At 42.9% G+C, this 18,511-nt stretch overlaps 1 protein-coding gene across 2 annotated transcripts in view; it reads right to left on the reverse strand.

The window, feature by feature from the left end:
• Positions 1–2,825: 2,825 nt before the first annotated feature.
• baiap3 (BAI1 associated protein 3) overlaps positions 2,826–18,511 on the reverse strand; it is a 34,246-nt gene continuing 18,560 nt past the window's right edge. The window contains exons 8-34 of one of the 2 annotated variants that reach the window (XM_068579558.1): positions 17,788–18,001; positions 17,484–17,528; positions 16,992–17,069; positions 16,447–16,552; positions 16,184–16,291; positions 16,010–16,102; positions 15,248–15,351; positions 15,041–15,158; positions 14,732–14,856; positions 13,531–13,621; positions 13,322–13,378; positions 13,134–13,231; positions 12,979–13,030; positions 12,742–12,893; positions 12,487–12,610; positions 11,472–11,612; positions 11,197–11,292; positions 10,690–10,905; positions 10,385–10,453; positions 10,215–10,294; positions 9,233–9,341; positions 8,542–8,613; positions 8,367–8,450; positions 8,038–8,158; positions 7,839–7,962; positions 7,559–7,764; positions 2,826–7,370 (exon numbers count right to left, since the gene is read on the reverse strand). In XM_068579558.1, coding sequence (XP_068435659.1) covers positions 7,267–7,370; positions 7,559–7,764; positions 7,839–7,962; positions 8,038–8,158; positions 8,367–8,450; positions 8,542–8,613; positions 9,233–9,341; positions 10,215–10,294; positions 10,385–10,453; positions 10,690–10,905; positions 11,197–11,292; positions 11,472–11,612; positions 12,487–12,610; positions 12,742–12,893; positions 12,979–13,030; positions 13,134–13,231; positions 13,322–13,378; positions 13,531–13,621; positions 14,732–14,856; positions 15,041–15,158; positions 15,248–15,351; positions 16,010–16,102; positions 16,184–16,291; positions 16,447–16,552; positions 16,992–17,069; positions 17,484–17,528; positions 17,788–18,001 — 2,987 coding nt within the window. In that variant the 3' untranslated portion in view covers positions 2,826–7,266. Of the gene's footprint in view, positions 7,371–7,558; positions 7,765–7,838; positions 7,963–8,037; positions 8,159–8,366; positions 8,451–8,541; positions 8,614–9,232; positions 9,342–10,214; positions 10,295–10,384; positions 10,454–10,689; positions 10,906–11,196; positions 11,293–11,471; positions 11,613–12,486; positions 12,611–12,741; positions 12,894–12,978; positions 13,031–13,133; positions 13,235–13,321; positions 13,379–13,530; positions 13,622–14,731; positions 14,857–15,040; positions 15,159–15,247; positions 15,352–16,009; positions 16,103–16,183; positions 16,292–16,446; positions 16,553–16,991; positions 17,070–17,483; positions 17,529–17,787; positions 18,002–18,511 lie in introns of both variants that reach the window. The other variant, XM_068579557.1, reaches the window with a different exon arrangement.

Genomic DNA, 18,511 nt, shown 5'->3' on the forward strand with positions numbered 1-18,511 from the left:
TGCCGATGCCACAGCAAAGCATGCACCTGCAGACAACAGGTGTTTATGCTCGTCTGCGAGGAACCGTCCTTTATCCTCAAGGAAACGTCTCAGGCCTTGGTAGAAGCAAACATTTATTATCTGATGTAATCACGTCTCACTTGAAGTTCCAAAGGAATCAAGTATTCATTCCTTCCATTCTTCAAGACAACGAATATAACGTAGTGCATCCAAGCAAGTATGCAGGCATGTACACACAAGTTTGCAAGCATGTGCACACAGTCGGCTTGGTTAGCTTGACTTCACGGTCTTCCTTGGCAGATCCAAAACAGGAGTGTGATGACTAAACCTGCACTGTCGATCTTCAAAGTAGAAGCCATGCAATGCCACGTCAGGGATTCTGCAGGTGTGTAATCTAAAAATCTTTGCCAGAAAAAGAAGAGAAAAAAGGAGTGTCTGTGTGGGGGCTCCATGTTGAGCTGGGAGGGGACAGGCTCTGTAGTGTAACATTTCTGTGGGGAGGATTATGGTTGTTTGAGGGGAGATAAGACACCGCGGGATCACAGTGCTGTTAAATGTGTCTGCCAGAGCCAGCAGAGGAGCAGCAGAAAGGCAGAGACTCTGCCAACATTCCTGGGGATCAACATCAGCTGAAGGCTCCCACCTCTCCTCCCTGCTGCAAAAAACCTAGAGAACACCTGAGAGGGCAGGCTCCTGAGAGGGAGTGGCTCCTGAGAGGGAGTGGCTCCTGAGAGGTGAGGCTCCTGAGAGGGGAGGCTCCTGAGAGGTGAGGCTCCTGAGAGGTGAGGCTCCTGAGAGGGGAGGCGCCTGAGAGGTGAGGCTCCTGAGAGGTGAGGCTCCTGAGAGCGGAGGCTCCCTGCAGCCTCTCACATCCCAAGACCATGTAATAATAGAATACTTGAGTTCAGAGAAAGAGGAAAAACAGCAAATAAAATCTGCTTTTTTTACAACAATTTTGAAAACCTCAAAGTTCAGTTATAGTTGCCCCTTTATTTTTATTTCACTGGAGGTGAGCAGAAAAAAAAAGAGCTCAGGCTCAGGAGGCATGTATGGAAGCCCAGTTCCGCCACACAAAAAAAAAAATTAGAACTAAAAAATAAATAAAGAAATAAATTAGGACCAAAAAAAAAAAAAAAAAAAAAAGAGGATAATATATATATATTTTTTTGGTCCTAATTTTTTACATTTTTTTGGGTCCTAATATATATATATATATATATATATATATATATATATATATATTGTGCGTAAACAGGCTTCCATACACAGGCGCCCAGATAGCCTCAGGAAAATGATTAAAGAGCAAGTCAGCTGAAAAAAAATAAAGCCACTCACACAACATTTACCTCACAGCAAGGTAGCAAAAACTCCCCCCACAGTAAACGCCAATGTGGCGCTATGTACCCCTTGTGGCGCCCTTCCTAATTGGACTGAACAACCGCATGGGAGTGAAGGAAAACAGTGAGGGAAATTCCCACTGAAATGTGATCTGAACAGGATCGTTGTATTTACAATTATAGTTACAGTAGGTGAGCATCTAATGAAACACTTTCCCTACACGGCTGCTTTCCCACTCTTAACTGCTGCAGTAGTGTCTGAAGAAGAAGAAGAAGAAGAAGAAGAAGAAGAAGAAGAAGAAGAAGAAGAAGAAGAAGAAGCACCCGCCCTTGCCAGTGATAACAATTAAAAAGGAAAAAATACAATACACATTGCACGGACAAGCACATAAACCTGGTTCAGAAAAACATATTTAATATCATATCTTATTGAGTAATTGATGACATGTGGCCTTAAAAATCTAGAGAATTTGCGCATGTGAATAGGTATAGTTCAGATCTATCTATCTTCACTTAGTTGTGAACGTGCTTAGTCACTTTCGACAACTGCAAATGAAGTATAAAATCACAGGCGCCCTTGTCTTGATGGAGGAGGATGAGTCTTGATGTTCTGCTCTGAGCTGCGTGACTGAGTGGAAAAGTTGTGACAAATCAGTGATTATTACGACGATTATGACTCAAGCTCCAGAAATGATTTGTAAAATGTCGAGGACATCTAGTGGTTCAAATCAGAAGTCCAAATGAAAACATCTCTTGATCCTCTCTCTCACGCGCACTGTATTGTTTCTGACACACACGGAGTGCAGCTTGTTTGTGCGATCCAGAATCATCTAGTGTGGACCCAGCGACCCAGTGAGTATTATTAACCTGCATGAGGCTGCCCACGGCTCAGAGACACTGAAGTAGCAGAGCGCTGTCTGCTGCACTGATGGATGTATTGTGTGTGCAGGCGCTGACTGGAGGGCATGATGTCTGCATTAGACGACAAGATCCTTTCCACACCTGAGCCCGAACACGATTCAATAGCCTTTTAAATGAAAACGTATCGACTAGCATTCAGTAGAGTACAAGCCCTCGAAGACACTCACGTCCTGCTGTATGAAAAACCCTCTAATCTACTGTCATAGCAGCTCTTTGAGAAATGTGGACAGTGAAACAGTCTGATCTCTGGATATAATAAACACTGTGTCTCACTGTGTGTGTGTGTGTGCTCTTGCTCTCGGGTTGCTTTAGCATGTCAGCATGTGTTTGGTCTTTAGGTTACTGCTGCAGAGGGGGGTACTAAAGGTCGAGGAGAGACAGCGCCGAGGGTGGCCTCATGGGACATTGATCGGGCGGATGATGACATGTGAGGAAAGATGAAGTGGAGAGAAACAGGTCAGTGGTCGTCACACTGGAAGGATGGAAAAAAAGGTGCTTTAATAACTCCCAGCGTTATCCATGTATCTATTTTAATGCTTTATGCTCGTGTCAGTGGAGGCAACAAGGTCAAATTTAAATACAATCTTTATTCAAGGTCATAGACATCTTTCAAAGGTATAATCCAGTAAACAGCAACACAGGCATGTACAGTTCAAGGACAAATAATTCACTTTTACGAGAACAAATCGAAGGTATTTAGCTTCTTGAAGATACATTTCACCAGCTGTTGCCTTTTGATTTGGACAGCAGACGACAAACCAAATACTCATTTCAGTAAATATTTCTATATTAGTACCTTAAATAAAATGTCAGCTAACGGTCATGGAACTAAAATTGTGATCATATTCTGTAAATTCACAGTCTGAGATCCTTTCCCTTTTTTTTTTTTTTTTTTCAAATTATGATCAGCAAAACTATTCTTTTGTGTAATGCACTTTGTAGGAAATGAACACTATGATAATACAACTTCACTGAACATTTGAAGACCAAAATACTGTATTTGAATCATTGAAAATCACCAGAATAAATCAATTTACTCAACTAATACCGACCGGATTGCCTGATAGGGGCAACATAAGGACGTCTACAATACTGAACATAGCCATTTGTTTTGACTGGGAAAAGACACCGTGCTTCCTCTCCAAGAATCTGGATTTTCAATCTAAATCTGTAAAAATGTTTTATTGTGACACTAGTTAGTATAAATTGTATTATATAATATTAGTTTTAAAGTTCTCTACTGTATAGCGTGAGGTTGAATGTATTTGTGTAAACATCTGGCCAGAATATCTGGTTATAATACAGACTATGGTTTTGAATGCAGAGAAAATATCACTGCCACACTAACAATTAAGAATATTTCAGTCAATAGATCCATTCATTACTTATACACCACACTGAAGTCCTTCTGTCTTTGTTACCTGCAGTATGTTATGAACTAAATATGTCGGGTAATGTTAATGTTAACAATGAAAGAGGTCAGTAATCGTTGCTGACGCAGAGTCCGCCTGTGATATGTTAAAATCTAAAATAAAACATGAAGGCATGTGCTGTTCAGATGGACAGAAAGGATTCATCACTCAATGCAGCTCACTCTGCAGGCATAGATATGTGGTTTTGCGTGCTTCATCCTCACAACTCCACAGAGTAACGACAAAGCACGACACAAGCAGCTACTGGTAAGTTACATCACGAATAAAATGCTGTCGGTGTGGAAAGTCTCGTGCTCGGCTTTTGCTACAGTGTTTCTGTACGTGAAAAGTGCCACATTTAAAGCGGCAACAGTCTTTAAAAACTCCTAAAGGCCAGATTTGTGTGTACTAAGCTTTTTCCAACATGCGAAGACAAACTCAACATCATGGAGCATGTTTCTTTTTTGTTTTTTCGGGGGTTGAGTAAAGGATTTTACATAGCCTGTATTTTTTTTCAAAGGCATGCCTCATCTTATAGCTTTAACAGTGTAAACTCTACGCTACATTTGTGACAGTCAGGGCCAGTTTCCTGGACTGTAATTAAGTCTAAATGATATCATAAATGTACCACAGATTAACTCAAAATAGTCCTCCATTTAACCCAGCTTTTTTATTTAAAGTGTAGAGTTCCACGATGGCTAAAGGGGTTTAAATTTAACCTGCAGCTTGAAAAGTCAGATTCATTATTAGCCATTAGAGAGACGTGAAACATCTTTTTACGATTCCATTATTTTGTCTATTTTGGGCTTTGGAGTCCACTATATCTTGGGAGTTTTGGCAGCAGTTGCAGCTCTAACGAGGACAACACAGGTGATTTACATTAACCTCGTTAGGGAACTCTGCCAGAGGATGACACAGCTGACTGAAACTCAGCTCATTAGTCCAGCACGAAAGTGTCCTGATGGAATGCAACATTACATTTTCACTTTGTAAGACTATATTTAACTATTTTAGATTTAGACTTAATCTGATACCCTGTCCAGAAAACTGCCATTTGACTTGCTACGGTAACATTAGTTTTCTAAGTCACACTATACGAGAGTAAAACGTAAAGGCGACTTCACTAGGAGGCTGTAATCAGAATTTGGTTGTTGTTTAGTAATATTTCAATTGCATATAATTGTCATATTTTCCACAAGCAATCCATAGTAGTATGATTGTTATTTCTTTTTGCAAACATATTATCCTAACCTTTCAGTCACATAGGTTTGGAGGGCTGGTGAGAGCTGGTGTTAAATTAAAGCTGTCAGTCAAATGAGAGCTGCTGCCGGCAGCGAGGTCTCGCCTTTACCCCCTTATGTATGATTATGCCACCGCACGGGTTCATTATGCTTTTTAATTCTCTTCACCTCGAGAGATTTAGTCACAGACTGAGACTCAAACCCACGTTGTGGTCCTTGATTGAATCCTGTGACGAGCCTACAATAATTGTAAAGTTTGGATAACAAAAGGTTTCGCTGTGTTTTACTGCTGTTTTTAGAACTTTCCGAACGCTACATGAGCTCATTAGCTGCAATTAGCTGCAATTAGCTACCATCTGGCCACACACTGTACACTGTGTTATCTCTGGGGACGGTACGTCAGAGTGTATTTTCTCCCTTTCAATTATCAGGGTCTCCTGGTGTATCCCCATAACCATGAATGCATGAATAGTTAATTCTTCTTCTAAGAGCAATTAATCATCAACTTGAACTCCAAGAATAAATGAAAAATGTAAAATCCATTTAATTTATTTGTTTGGAGTATGTTCTTGTTTACACAAGTTGACAAAATAGTATATTATTCAAAAAATGTAATACACTTGAAATAATAACTAAATAAAACCAACATTCAAATGCTAAATAACTTGTTGGTATTACAATTAATTCCAGCTGGCTACTCTCAATAACAAATATTTTTGTAAATATGCTTGTTCGTCATTTAGAAGAGAGCTTAAGCCTGTTGACATGTTAAAATGCTGTGGATTTATTGAGGTCATGTGACCTTTCCTCGACTGGGCTAAGGTCACTTTTAGTCCGTGGGCCAGCTCCCAAAACGTTTTGTTATCGCTCGGTGGAAATATTGTGTTGAGCATGTCTGTATAATACGATGGTGTGTTAGGGCCAATCTATAAGTAAATACAAATAAGTATAGAGCCGGCGGAGGGCGGTAAATATGAAATTGCAAATTTTCTCTCACTAACAACATGGACAGGACATAATTCACCATATTCTGTCGTTCAACACAAGCAGTTGTATTCTACACACGTTCTGTGTTGTTTATCCTTCACACCGACATGTTTTTTGTGTGTTAATAACTCTGCTTTAAAAGCACTGAGAGGTGCATTTTGTTAATGTTGGACAGATCCAGGTAGACTATGCTAAGCTAAGCTAACCAGCAGCGGGAGGTAGCTTACTACTTACTCTACGGACATGAGAGTGGTATCAATTTCCTCATAATGACAGCCGCTGGCTCCTGTCAGTTCCAGTAGCTAACATATGGATGTGTAGCTCATTAACTGTGAAGTCGACAACACAGATTCAGATTAAATGAAGCCGCACAAAAGAAAAAAATGCTACCTCGATGTGACATCAGTTCTCTAAATGAACCTGTTGATTGTTCAACACATGCATGTATGACAGACGTGAATTTGTTTCTGTCAGTGTGTTGACTTAGTGCAGCGTTGCCAGCCAACCTGTCACACATATTCCTGCAGCGACGTTGACTCACTGGTGTCAGACAGCAAGAAGGAAGTGAGTTAAAAGAATTGGTCCTCCTCCACAAGGTTTTTTGGCCTCTTCAATGACCCATCGTGAGCTTTGTGAAGAGCAATCTGAGAAGTCGAATGAACCCGCGCTGTGGCGTGCGCCTCAGGGGAGTGTTTGGTCTCCCTGCTGCTGAGCTGTGTGACCGGCCTTAAACACCAAGACTCAGACAGTCCCCGAAAGCTATGTATGTCTTCATGATTTCCTTCACGACGTAGGTATTTTCATTCATAGGTGTTTGTTAGGAAGCTACTGCATGAGGAAAATCAGTGATGGTTTAAATTTTCACATCCGAGATAGGCTTTCATGTAATTTATCTCCACAATGTCCGAGGGGAAGGAAAGTCTCGATACTTGTTACTCCCCTGCAACTAGTGAGCATATTTGAGGTATAGATTTAGACTCTGACGATATACTATAGAATACATTAGCTACTTCCACAAAATAGTTCTGAAACGTTAAATCTATCATATCAAAGATCATACAACAAAGATAACAAATACCTCATTACAAAAAAATATAGACTGCTAACATTTAGGATCAACTATCCATTCAATTTTAAAATATAGTTTGACTGAGACAGCAGAGGGTTGCACAGTGACAGGATGTTCATCTCCTGGAAAACCGCGATAAGCTTGAGCGTTTTCCTTCTTTTTTTCTCTTTTCATTTTGGTATAATTACTGAACAAACGGAAAAAAAAAAGATTTAAATATTGTAAACATCGTACCAGTACAAAAGCACATGTCGCAAGACGTGGTCAGAGAACACCAACACGGGCAGCACGGACAGCTTTTACTCCTCCTCCATCGACTTCTCAATCTCCTTCAGCCTGCGGACAAACTCCTGAGCCTCCCTGTCTCCGATGCGAGCGTCCAGCATCCTCATGATTGGCTTTTCTGCAGGGGGAGAGCAAACAGATGAGAGTAGTTCCGACACCTGACACAAATATCTTGAGATTGAATGGCTTTTCATGCTGGAGAGGTAATTGGAAACCTCGGTCCACACCCCCTCTGGTCTCCCAAGAACCAATATTATGTTTGTGTAAGACAAAGATCTTGATACAGCCTGTGGGGGCTATATGTACCGCTGGGTTTGCTGCGAGACAGGTGGAGAATGACAGGCTGGACACTCTTGCCGGCAGCCGAGGCGTTCGGTCTCCCCGGCCAGCAGAAGTCGCTGAGCGGCGCCACGGCTTCACCGGCGAAGTCGTTAGTGGAGAGCCAGTCGTAGTCCATCACGGTGAAGGTCAAACAGGCGAACCTGTGTCTGTACTGTTCCGGACTGACGTGGCTGTGAAGACGCAGGAAACGAGTCAGGGCGCGCACAAACAGGAAGAGGGAGAGAGAGGTCAGCGCAGTACTCACAAGGTAAAGAGTTCATCGAAAACTGGGTGCAGGGTTTTGAGTTTCACTTGCGTGCGTTGGCTCTTGGCCATGGGGAACAGGTGGTGGGGACAGAGCTCCACGATGATAAACGGGTCACTCAGGCCTGAGGAGGAGCAGCACAAGTGAGTGCAAACTCAACTTCAACGCAACAAACTGTATTTAATTGTGACCCTTTTACCGTTAGCATCCAGGGCGATGATATCTGCAGCGTGCAGCATCTCCACTGTCAGTCTCTGCTCCGGAGCGTCATAGTAGCACTTGACACTGATTCGACCGTAGCGAGTATGTTTGAGTGTTTTCTGAAGGAATTATTCAAAGCGCATGTGAGTTTTTATGTTTTTTTTTTATGTTGCAGAACCTGACAGCATTTTGCTTTTTCAAGAACCCAGGAGGGCAGACTTTCAATCAGAAGTAGAGAGAAAGACAGACAGAGGGTTGTGCTGTTCAATCAATACGGCTCTGTCCACCTTCGGGCTGAAATGAAACTGCCAGTAAATAGATACACACCTGTTGGGAAATCTTCTCTAGATAGTACTGTTCAATCAGCTCAAAGGACGGACATTTATTCAGCCTGAGCTCTTCATCCAGGACCTGAAACAACACGGCAAGAAAAGGAAAAAAAAGATGAATAACATCTCAAATAGGAGTATATTTATCCTAAAAGCATGACAAGAAGTCCTACCTTGTAGTCGCCACTCTTCATGTCATCCAGGTAAAGACCATCTCCCTTGGCATGCAAGAACTGCAACAGCGTCTAAAGCATTCAAGTGACAAGATAAATATATATGTGTATATATATATATATATATATATATATATATATATATATATATATATATATATATATATACATACATATTTATATATATATATATACACCTCGGAGCTCAGAGTCTTCCTATTCATCCCTCTCATTGTGATTGAACGAAGCCTCGGCATAGCTGACAAGTTGTTTACAGAAGCAGCGTGAAACCTCTGACAGGCAAACACGATATCCGTCTGCCAAACTCCAAACTAGGCCCCGTCGTGCCGCATGCCATGACTTTTCATGCAAATCCGTCACGTCCACGGCCAGCTGGTTAAATTGGCGTTACAATATACAATAGCTCCCACATTGTCATTTATGAGGCACCGCGCTTTGGTGCCGAACTACTTCCTAGGGACTTCATAAATATCTAATATATGCTAATGATTGCGCGACGGCAAGCCTAGAGAGCTAATTAAAAGGCTGGCGGTATCAGTGGTGATCATTATCGGGACAGAGTTGACATGTCTTTCTCAGCAGAATACTCCTCTTAGTTAAACTCTGCCAGACTGGAAGTAGCAATACGAAAAGGTACGGCGTGATACAGTGCAGTAGCCTAACCACTGACCTCCACTGTGTACTGGAAGCGGTTGTAGAACTCCACCTGAACGCCCCTGTTTTCTGCGACCGCCTCAAGGATCATCCGCAGGAGCAGCTCCCACATGCTTTGGAGAACTCTACGAGGCAGCAGACACAATGAGACACCCACACCAGCTCGTTCAATAACACACCAGTACCCTCACTTAGCCTCATGTATGTTTTTTTTTTACAGATAATAGCTTGATAATGATAAGTGGTAACGCTGAGGGGTGGTATTATTATGCCAAACGCTTACAGTACACAATAGCTCAGGAGTCCCATGCTAAAGTGGTGCACATTTCATGCAGGCAGTTTATTTTTGGCGACACTGAGTGAAAAGAGTCCATTAAAAAAAAACTTTCAGCATATTGTAATTCAAGTGGTCTGAGAGGAAACTAGACTTCTGCACCTCCGCTTGGCTCTGTTTTCGGGGTTTAGAAAATGAGAGTATGTCTCCTTTACTTACAAAATGTTTACAATGGCCCTGCTCCTCCGGTGGGCGGGGCTTATCACAGGAAGCTGCATGATGAGTGCTGCATTTTCAAATTTTGGCTTTTCTTTTGTCTTTTCTAGAAAACTGCCTGCCTTAATGTACCACTTGACATTACAATTAGTTGAAATATTAGGATCTTCCTGCCCAATAATAAAAAAACTACCTACCCTAGCTTTAATAATTAAACAACATAGTACCACTGGGAGTTGCCGCAGTGGCTTTGATGATTTGTTTTGCAAGACTTGCTGGGTATGCACCGGCTATAAATATCTACACATGCTTTGACTTTATCTTGTGATTTCTCTCTTGTTTGTGTTTCATATGTTTGCATGTCATCTTTTATCATTTACTGCACAGGCTCACCAGACGGAAATGAGCCATTGGACCGGATGTGGCACAATTGTAACTCAGATTAGTTCTTGAAAATTGTTAAACAGAAAATACATGAAGTCAGGAGAGAGGAGAAGAAAGGGATTACTTAGTCAGATTCTCCTTTACAAGGTTTTCAGTGAGGATCACCATGGTGTCTTGTAAGTACTTCATAAGGGGCGACACAGCCTGGAAGAAAGGCGGATTAACATAATTACACACAAACAAACACCACTGATACATAAATGAATGCAACAGAGAACCACCTCGGGGACTTACGTCGTCATTGTTGATGGAGTCTGGAGACAAGCTGATGTGCTGGATGTACCTGCGCAGCTCAGGCTGCATCTGCACAGACATATTCAGTCACACACAAGTATGCACAAAAAAGTATTAACACTTTCCAACTTTATTCCACCATTGAAAACATCCAAGCCCAGAGTGTTTCCTCTGAACGCTATGAGAAGAGCAATGGATCATAAGAGAGGACAAATGTTCCTGGGAGCTTCACTCACAATAAAAATTGGATGCAACAGATGAATTGAATAAATTCTTTAGAAAGAGTCCTGCTTTGGGCACTGCACCTTGTCGGTGAGCAGCGTGATGAGCCGCTTGGCTTCTCTCTGCAGGTCCAGGTCCATGTTGAACAGCTGCCCGTTGAGGGCCTTGTAAACCTGCTCCTTCCCCTCCGCCCCGCAGGACTCCTCCATGGCCCGCTCCACCCCTTGCCAGTCCAGGTCGCGGGGCAGGTGACCCAGGAAGATGCGCACGTGATCCGTGTTGTTCAGGGCGATGCAGAGCTACGGCAGAGAGCGAGGAGGCGCAGAAGAGGAGAAACCGAGGGTGGAGGTGGAGAAACAAAGAAGGAAAAAAAAAAGCAGGGCTACAGAAAAGTGGAGGGACGGGGGTGCGAGTGTAAATGATTGACGGCGACAAGAGGCAACTGTGTTTTTGTTGTCGCGTAAACATAGCTGATCTCCTGCTGAGCCCTTTGTGTTGCCAGGGAGAACACACACATTTACATCCCCCGTTATTGTATAAGCCCCCCGCCCCCTTCACCTGCCCCAGTTATGTCTCGCCACGGGCGTTACCTGCACTGTGAAGCTCTTGTTGTCACGACCCGGCTGGTTCCTCTCAATCTTTCGTGTCATCATCTCTGAGTAGCACACAGCCTCGCTGCAGAAATTCTGTAAAAGAAAAAAAACAAAAACAAATCCACAGTTTCTTCTTTTGATTTTCACAGATTCAATCTTGTATCAATCCTGTTGTGTCCGGCTGCGAGCGCGCTCGGTGTCTTGTTCTTGTGTGTGTGTGTGTGTGTGTGCAGCATGCGCGTGAGCGTGGCGACACTGAACGCAGCACTCACGTCTGTCAAACGAGTGACGAAGATGAAGGCCCCCGCAGAGTCTGGCCAGGCCAGCTGGAGCCAGATCTCCCGTACCTGGCTGAAGCATGTCACCACCTCCACGGCCGAGGAGCTGTGCTTGGCCTGCTGCACGGGCTCCAGCTGCGCACAGAGCACCGGGACGCGCGACGTGAGACACTCAGAGTGCTCGAATGAAACGGGTCACATGTTTTTACAGACTTTGTTAACGCGGTCTAATGTACGGAAGGTCATTTCCGCCACACAAAAGAATTCCCAATAAAATAAAAAGTAATTATTATGAGATAAAAAAAGTCAAAATTATAAGCTAAAAAGTCATTATTATGAGATAAAGTCATGAGTATGAGATAAAAAGTCATTATTATGAGATAAAAAGTCATTAGTATGAGATAAAAAGTCATAATTATGAGATAAAAAGTCATTATTATGAGATAAAGTCATGAGTATGAGATAAAAAGTCATTATTATGAGATAAAATGTCATTATGAGATAAAAATTTAATATGACATAAAAGTCATAATTATGAGATAAAAAGTCAAAATTATGAGATAAAAAGTCATAATTATGAGATAAAAAGTCATTATTATGACATAAAAAGTCATAAATCTGAGATAAAAAGTTATTGTTATGAGATAAAATGTCATAATTATGTGATACTAAGACATTATTATGAGATAAAAAGTCTTTTAACTTTTGACCATATTATCTTTCTTATCTATTATATGTATTTTTTGTGTGGTGGAAATGGGCTTCCATACTAATGTAATTGCTTTTCTTCAAATACTTTAATTCAACCCGTTACCAGTTGAATCCTCTATCAACAGTACATCCTTTACAATCTCTTATCTCTATATATCTGGAGAAAAAAAAATCACAAATAATTTTAATTAATTTGATTTATTACACCTGTGTTTACCCAGCGATGTTACAAGAGCCCTCATGTTGGCTTCGACTGCCTACACTACAGCATGCCTCGTGGCGCCTCGAGGCCTCTCACCGTGTCCGCCTCCACTGCTTTACGAATTCGGTCACAGGATCTGTCGTGAACGATCTGCAGCCACTTATGAATCGATGACTTGAACCAGTTATGAAAGCCGGTCAGGGCCAACATTTTCGCGTCCCTGTGGAAGACAAGTCCTTTTTAATAAATTTCAAAGCAAAAGGTTGAGCTCCAAACACAAATAAGCGCCCGTCAGGGCCCTTTTTTCCGCCGCCTTATGAAATATCACGAGAGTCAAAACTGATAACCAACTTGAGAGGAAGAAACTCCCGGAAGCCTTTGAGGATTTTTAAGGACATGAAGAGCTCAAAGATGGTTTCTCCCATCGTCTGCGTCAGTCTGGAGCTCTCCTGCTCCAGAGTCCCGCAAACACGCTCCATTGCTACATTTACGTCATCGGCAACCTGAAGGATGAAGGAAATTAAAACAAAAACTGGGTCAGAGTCAACACAGAATGACTCACACAAGGCATCGTTTTCAATGACTTACCTGTTTCTCCAACTGCCGGTAGGCTATGCTGAAGAAATCTACTTTCACTGCACTGTGGGCACAAGCAAAGGATGAAGCGGCTCCAGTTGGAAACCAAATCAGAGTTTCTGTTCCAGGCAATGTTTCGACATAGTTTTTGCTGCATTGGTATTCACCTGTAGAAGAGTTTGTTGTAGTTGTTTTGGGCTCTCTGTACGTCTGCACACACAGAATCAACCACATGAACCAGCTTCTTCAGCTGCTCCTCCAGAGACTGCTTAGCCAAAACAAAATGAACGACATCCTGGATGTTAATCCTCAAGCAACGGTCAAGGATAAGATGGAAGGTCCCATATCAACGTACCCCGTCCTCTGGTTTGTATTGAGCGATTAAGCTCTCGTACCACTCCACAGTTCCTTTCTGTCGAAATAATCACACAAAAGAAGGAGAATGAATACTTAAAGGTGTCCTGTGGAGCACATAAATGCAGCACCTAACGTAGTCCAAAAGCTCCACAGGGTTCCTTTAAGTGAACCTACCTAAATGTTTTTTTTTTTTTATTGCGTCGTTACCTTGACAGCCGTCGTGATGTCCAAATGCAGATCGTGTCGAAGGGGACACACCGTCTTAAACGCCTCCATGTTTTGCATGAAGCCAATCCCCCTGGCATTCACAGACAGGAAGAAGCATTAAGAAGATTGATAATAAGTCACATAATTCAAATGGTTGTGGTAAAGGGGAGAGGGGAGTTGATACAATGTCACGTAAGCACAGTAGCTTCAATCCCACTAAATTCTTTACAGCCTAATTGTCAGCGGGACCCTGCACTCTCAGCAGGAGAGGAGAGAGGCAGCGTTAACGGTTTGGTGAGTCACGCTGCGTGTGTTTCTGAGAGATGACAAAAAGATTTCCCTAGAGGTGTCGATCATTGGGCTGATCTGGACTTCTTACTGGGGAAGTTTCTATGAAAATAAAAAAATAAAAAAACCCTCCTACTCAACAACAAGAACTTCATTAATTAGCTGATTTTACTGGCTGGCGCTTATGTGGAACAGAATCGCTAATTTGGAGCATTTCACTGCTCGTCCTTCTGTTATGTAAAGTCTTTCAGACTCGACTGGGAGCCTGAATGTCTCTCCAATAACAATAATAACCGTGGTCGTACGTCTGTTTCTTATGATTTGATGGGAGACCTGACATTTCTTGTTAACTTAACACAATGATGACAATGTGTCACAAAGTTACAGCTTTGATCCATGACATTCAGAGTGAATATTCATGTTCTCCAAAGAATTAACGTTCATGATATCCTCAAGCTGACAATTCCACATCTATAATTTCTTGGGAATATTCCCAAAGACTGAGCTGGGAGCCACAGGTCAGGCAGGACATTTGTCTTGACTGTATGGCTGGATGGATTTGGTCCTTCATTTTATTGGTGGAATGGAAGCATAACATCATAGGGAACAGTATGTTATGGAAGATAAAAAATATGTATGTCATGAACACAATATGTTGTAGCATAACATCTGTCTTTAAGGTTGTATCCAATAAAATCTGTGGTCCGGAACAAACGTTCAAAGTTTTGAAATGAGAAATGATCAATGACCTCTATCATGCACGTAACCATATATGGTCATTTCCCTCACAAAGTATTCCAATGAGTGCCCTATAAAGGGTTGAAAATATTGGTGTTTCAGGAGCCCGGCTTCCTCTGCGGGAGCGTCTACCCGGTATGGTGTCTGATGCGATGCGATGGCCGTGTGACTTTACCTCAGCATGAGCTCGTAGCGTGTAATGGCAGCGGCGCTGGTGCAGGGGAAAACCTGCCGCATGTTCTTCATCAGGCACAGGCAGTGCTCTGTGTACAGCCTGAAGCTGTCTGACAGCTGCCTCTCCTGGACACAGGAAGGGCCCTCAGTTACAGCTTCAAGGAAAACTGGGCTGCGAGACATTTTTGGCTGGACCAAAAACCTTGATGCATGTCAGTGAAGAGCTGAGCTAATGAGGTGACCGGTTTTTCAGATGATGAAAGTTTGTTTTTTTTGGACCTACTGAGTGGGCGATGGCTTAAAAACCTACCAGGTCTCCCCTCACAGCGGTGGGGTCCCACTCTGCATCGACGGTCCTCAGGAGGCGCAGCAGCAGGGAGTAGCACACCCTCTGGGTCCGATGGTGGCTGCTGTAGCACTGCCAGCGTCTGGGCGGAGAAACAAAAGGGACTTTTTACGTGACGCTTACGCTTTCGTATTGGATTTGATTGATTTTCATACCCCCGTTAATACTCACATAACCGCCTGTTGGAGAGGGGAGAGATCGGTTTGCACGGCGTGGTGAGTCAGCACCGTCCACGCCGGAGGACAAACCTGCCCGTTCCAGTTGTACGGCTCTCTCTAGGAACATATGCAGCAGATTAGCAGTGCAGAGGAAGCTGTACTCATCAGGAACTTTGCTTGGGTTCAAAAATGTCATGCAGTCAACGAATAATGCAAAATATGAACAACACAAACTAATGAACTTTTAATGAAATATGTTAACGTAACTATAATGACAGAATGTTGACACCCAGTGTTATCGTCAGTAAGGCAGGGGAGTAAATATAAAATAATAAATTATATATATATATATATATATATATATATATATATATATATATATATATACTGTATATCATGGATCCATTTGCTAAAGATCCGCTGCAAGGTTTTTACGATGGTTTTCCTTTTTTAGGTAAAATTGTCAGTAGAAATCTATAATAATATTCTTAATCTGCATAAATTCTAAATGCTATTCATTAAATTAATAATGTATGAGTTTCTCTTGTATTTTTTTGTCATGAATAGATGTGCAATGATTGCTGGGTAACAAATACGTAGATATCCGATGACAATCCGATGACAAGTTTCATCAGGTGACAAAACAATATGAGAGTGTGTGTGTGTGTGCTTCACATCTAGTGACTAGCGTGCACTCGGGTCCTTCACTAGCGTCCACTGGGGCCAGTGGTTACCACCCCATGCAACTGCTTTGAGGTCGCTTTATCTCACTCACCTTCACATGAGCGTGCTCATACTCCACAATCTGACTCAGCAGTTTCTTGTAGATGGAGATATTTGTGTCGGACTTAGACAACGCTGTGTCTCTCTGGAAGAAGAACGTCAAGTTAAAAGCTGGAACTGTTCCACGTGCGAGAGGAGGGGTGCGCTGCAATCTGAATACACGGACCTGGCTGGTGAAGAGCTTCAGTATCAGGTGACATTCTCCCTGAACTTTAGATGTACTCGATCGAGGCTCCAGCTTAAACCAGGTGTCGTAGCCCACAATGGGGAACTCCTGCAAGAGGGAATCAGGCAGGTTAACATCCCCGACAGACTACCGGGGAAATCTGTCACATTGTGTCCTTCGGGGGAATCTATTTGTGTGGTTGTGTGTCGCAGTGGCTCGACGCCTCTGAGCAGTGGCTACTTGACTGGACTTTGAACGCTCACATTCAAAGGGATGTTGATGCATCCGAGGAAGTCATCGGCGTTCTCCTCGGAGCCCGATGATGCAGATCCATTGGAGCGCACTGACTTTGCTATCTGCTTAAAATACCTGGCACAAGGGGGGAAAACACAGGGACAAGAGCATCGAGCTTGTCAATTCATGTTTAAATGTAATGTGAGAGCGATAATGTGATATTTTCTTTTTCTTCTTTAAGGGCGTTTATTTAATGCATTTACAATCTGTGACATACATTTCTAAACTGCAACTTTTGATTTCAATTAAATTGATAATTGATTGACAGGTTGCATGACTCATCTATTCACTGCCACTCTGCCTACTAGATGAATACATGAATTACCAACTCACATAATTGTGCGCAAAGTCACAATTATATGATTCAGTTGCGCTTGTTCGCCATCCAAAGAAAAAAGACAAACACAACTGCTCAAGGCATATGCAGCATTTCTTACAAAAAGATGCGTCTCAGACGGCGGCGGCGTTACATGTTTGTGACATGATTGTTAATTCACAACAGACTTTCTTCTACCTGCCCATTCCTCGAAGTCCACTGACTTCATTGAGCTTTTTACAAGCCTCTGCAACTGACACGTCGTCGTCGTGATCCCTGAAGAAAAGAAGAGAATTCAGAGGTTATGTCAACCTCTTGTCTCCTGCAGGTACACGCCGTTCTCTCGTTGCACACCGACGAGCAGAACTGAGACGTGAAGATGGCCTCCAAATGATTGTTTTTAAATAGGAGTGAATTATTCACAGAGCTGTGACCGGAGGGGAGACACGTTTCTTCAACAGCTAAATAATAACAATCTGTGATGCAGAGTTTTCCAGTTTGTTACAAATACAAAAGGTGCAATTTTACAGTTCAACTTTATTCCTGTTGGATTGGCGATTGAAAAAAATATTAATTTCAAGAGAAAAAACATCCTAATTCTGACAAATCTTCAGATTTAGCCTCATATAATGCAATTAAAATCATTAAAAAAAAACATTCTTTGTCTCTCTGGCATGGTACTAATCTTACCATATGTCAAGATGTAAAAGATCATTGTGGACGTCGTCTATTTCACTGTGAAAAAACAACGACGACAACCAAAAAAAGAGAAAACATTATTACTTGAATAATCATCTCCATGGGCAAATACTCATAATACACACATCCATCCTTTAGTGATGACACGGTGCTGCGCTGGTCACATATCTGACAACTTCAGTGTGAAACAAATGAAACTGTGAATCTTGCACACGTCACACCCACACACACACACACGTTGCACACAGACACACACACACACACACACACACACATTGTGTTTAACTGTACTCACAACACAAAGTGCTCGTCCCACACCGGGTTGAGGGTCTCCGGTTTGACCTCGGTCACCTGGATGCACCTGGCGGGTAACACCTCCTTGGTGCTGGAGCGCTTCTCCAGCTTCTCCTTCCTCTTCCTGAAGCTGAACTTCCTCTCCTTCTTCTCCTCCGTCTCCCGCGGGCTCTGGCCCAGCAGGATTCCCAGCATGCAGTAGGGGTCGCTGTACCCTGGCAGGCCAGGCGGCGCAATGCACAGAAAAGGTTACTGTTTATAGCCATCACCCCCCGATGACGCCGTTACAGCAGCAGGAGGAGGAGGAGGAGAAGGAGGAAGAGGAGGGGGAGGAGGAGAAAAAGGAGGAGGAAGAGGAGAAGGAGGACGAGGAGGAGGAGGAAGAGGAGAAGGAGGACGAGGAAGAGGAAGAGGAGGAGGAGGAGGAGGAGGAGGAGGAGGAGGAGGAGGAGGAGGAGGAGGGAAGCCTTTCGGGCTCATTCTGTGATTACAATCAGTGTTTTGGTAAAGTGCTCGTCAGTATGAAGAGCTCGTTGACAACAAGCTGCTTTGGGGTGAATTTCAACTCGCACGGAAAGTGAAGGTAGTTGGCTATGGGGTCAGGTAGTTGGCTATGAGGTCAGGTAGTTGGCTGTGAGGTTAGGTAGTTGGCTGTGAGGTCAGGTAGTTGGCTGTGAGGTTAGGTAGTTGGCTGTGAGGTCAGGTAGTTTGCTATGAGGTCAGGT

This window comes from Clinocottus analis, unplaced genomic scaffold, assembly GCF_023055335.1.
Source record: "Clinocottus analis isolate CAN_PGR_092001 unplaced genomic scaffold, fCliAna1.0.p SCAF_16, whole genome shotgun sequence".
Lineage (NCBI taxonomy): Eukaryota > Metazoa > Chordata > Actinopteri > Perciformes > Cottidae > Clinocottus > Clinocottus analis.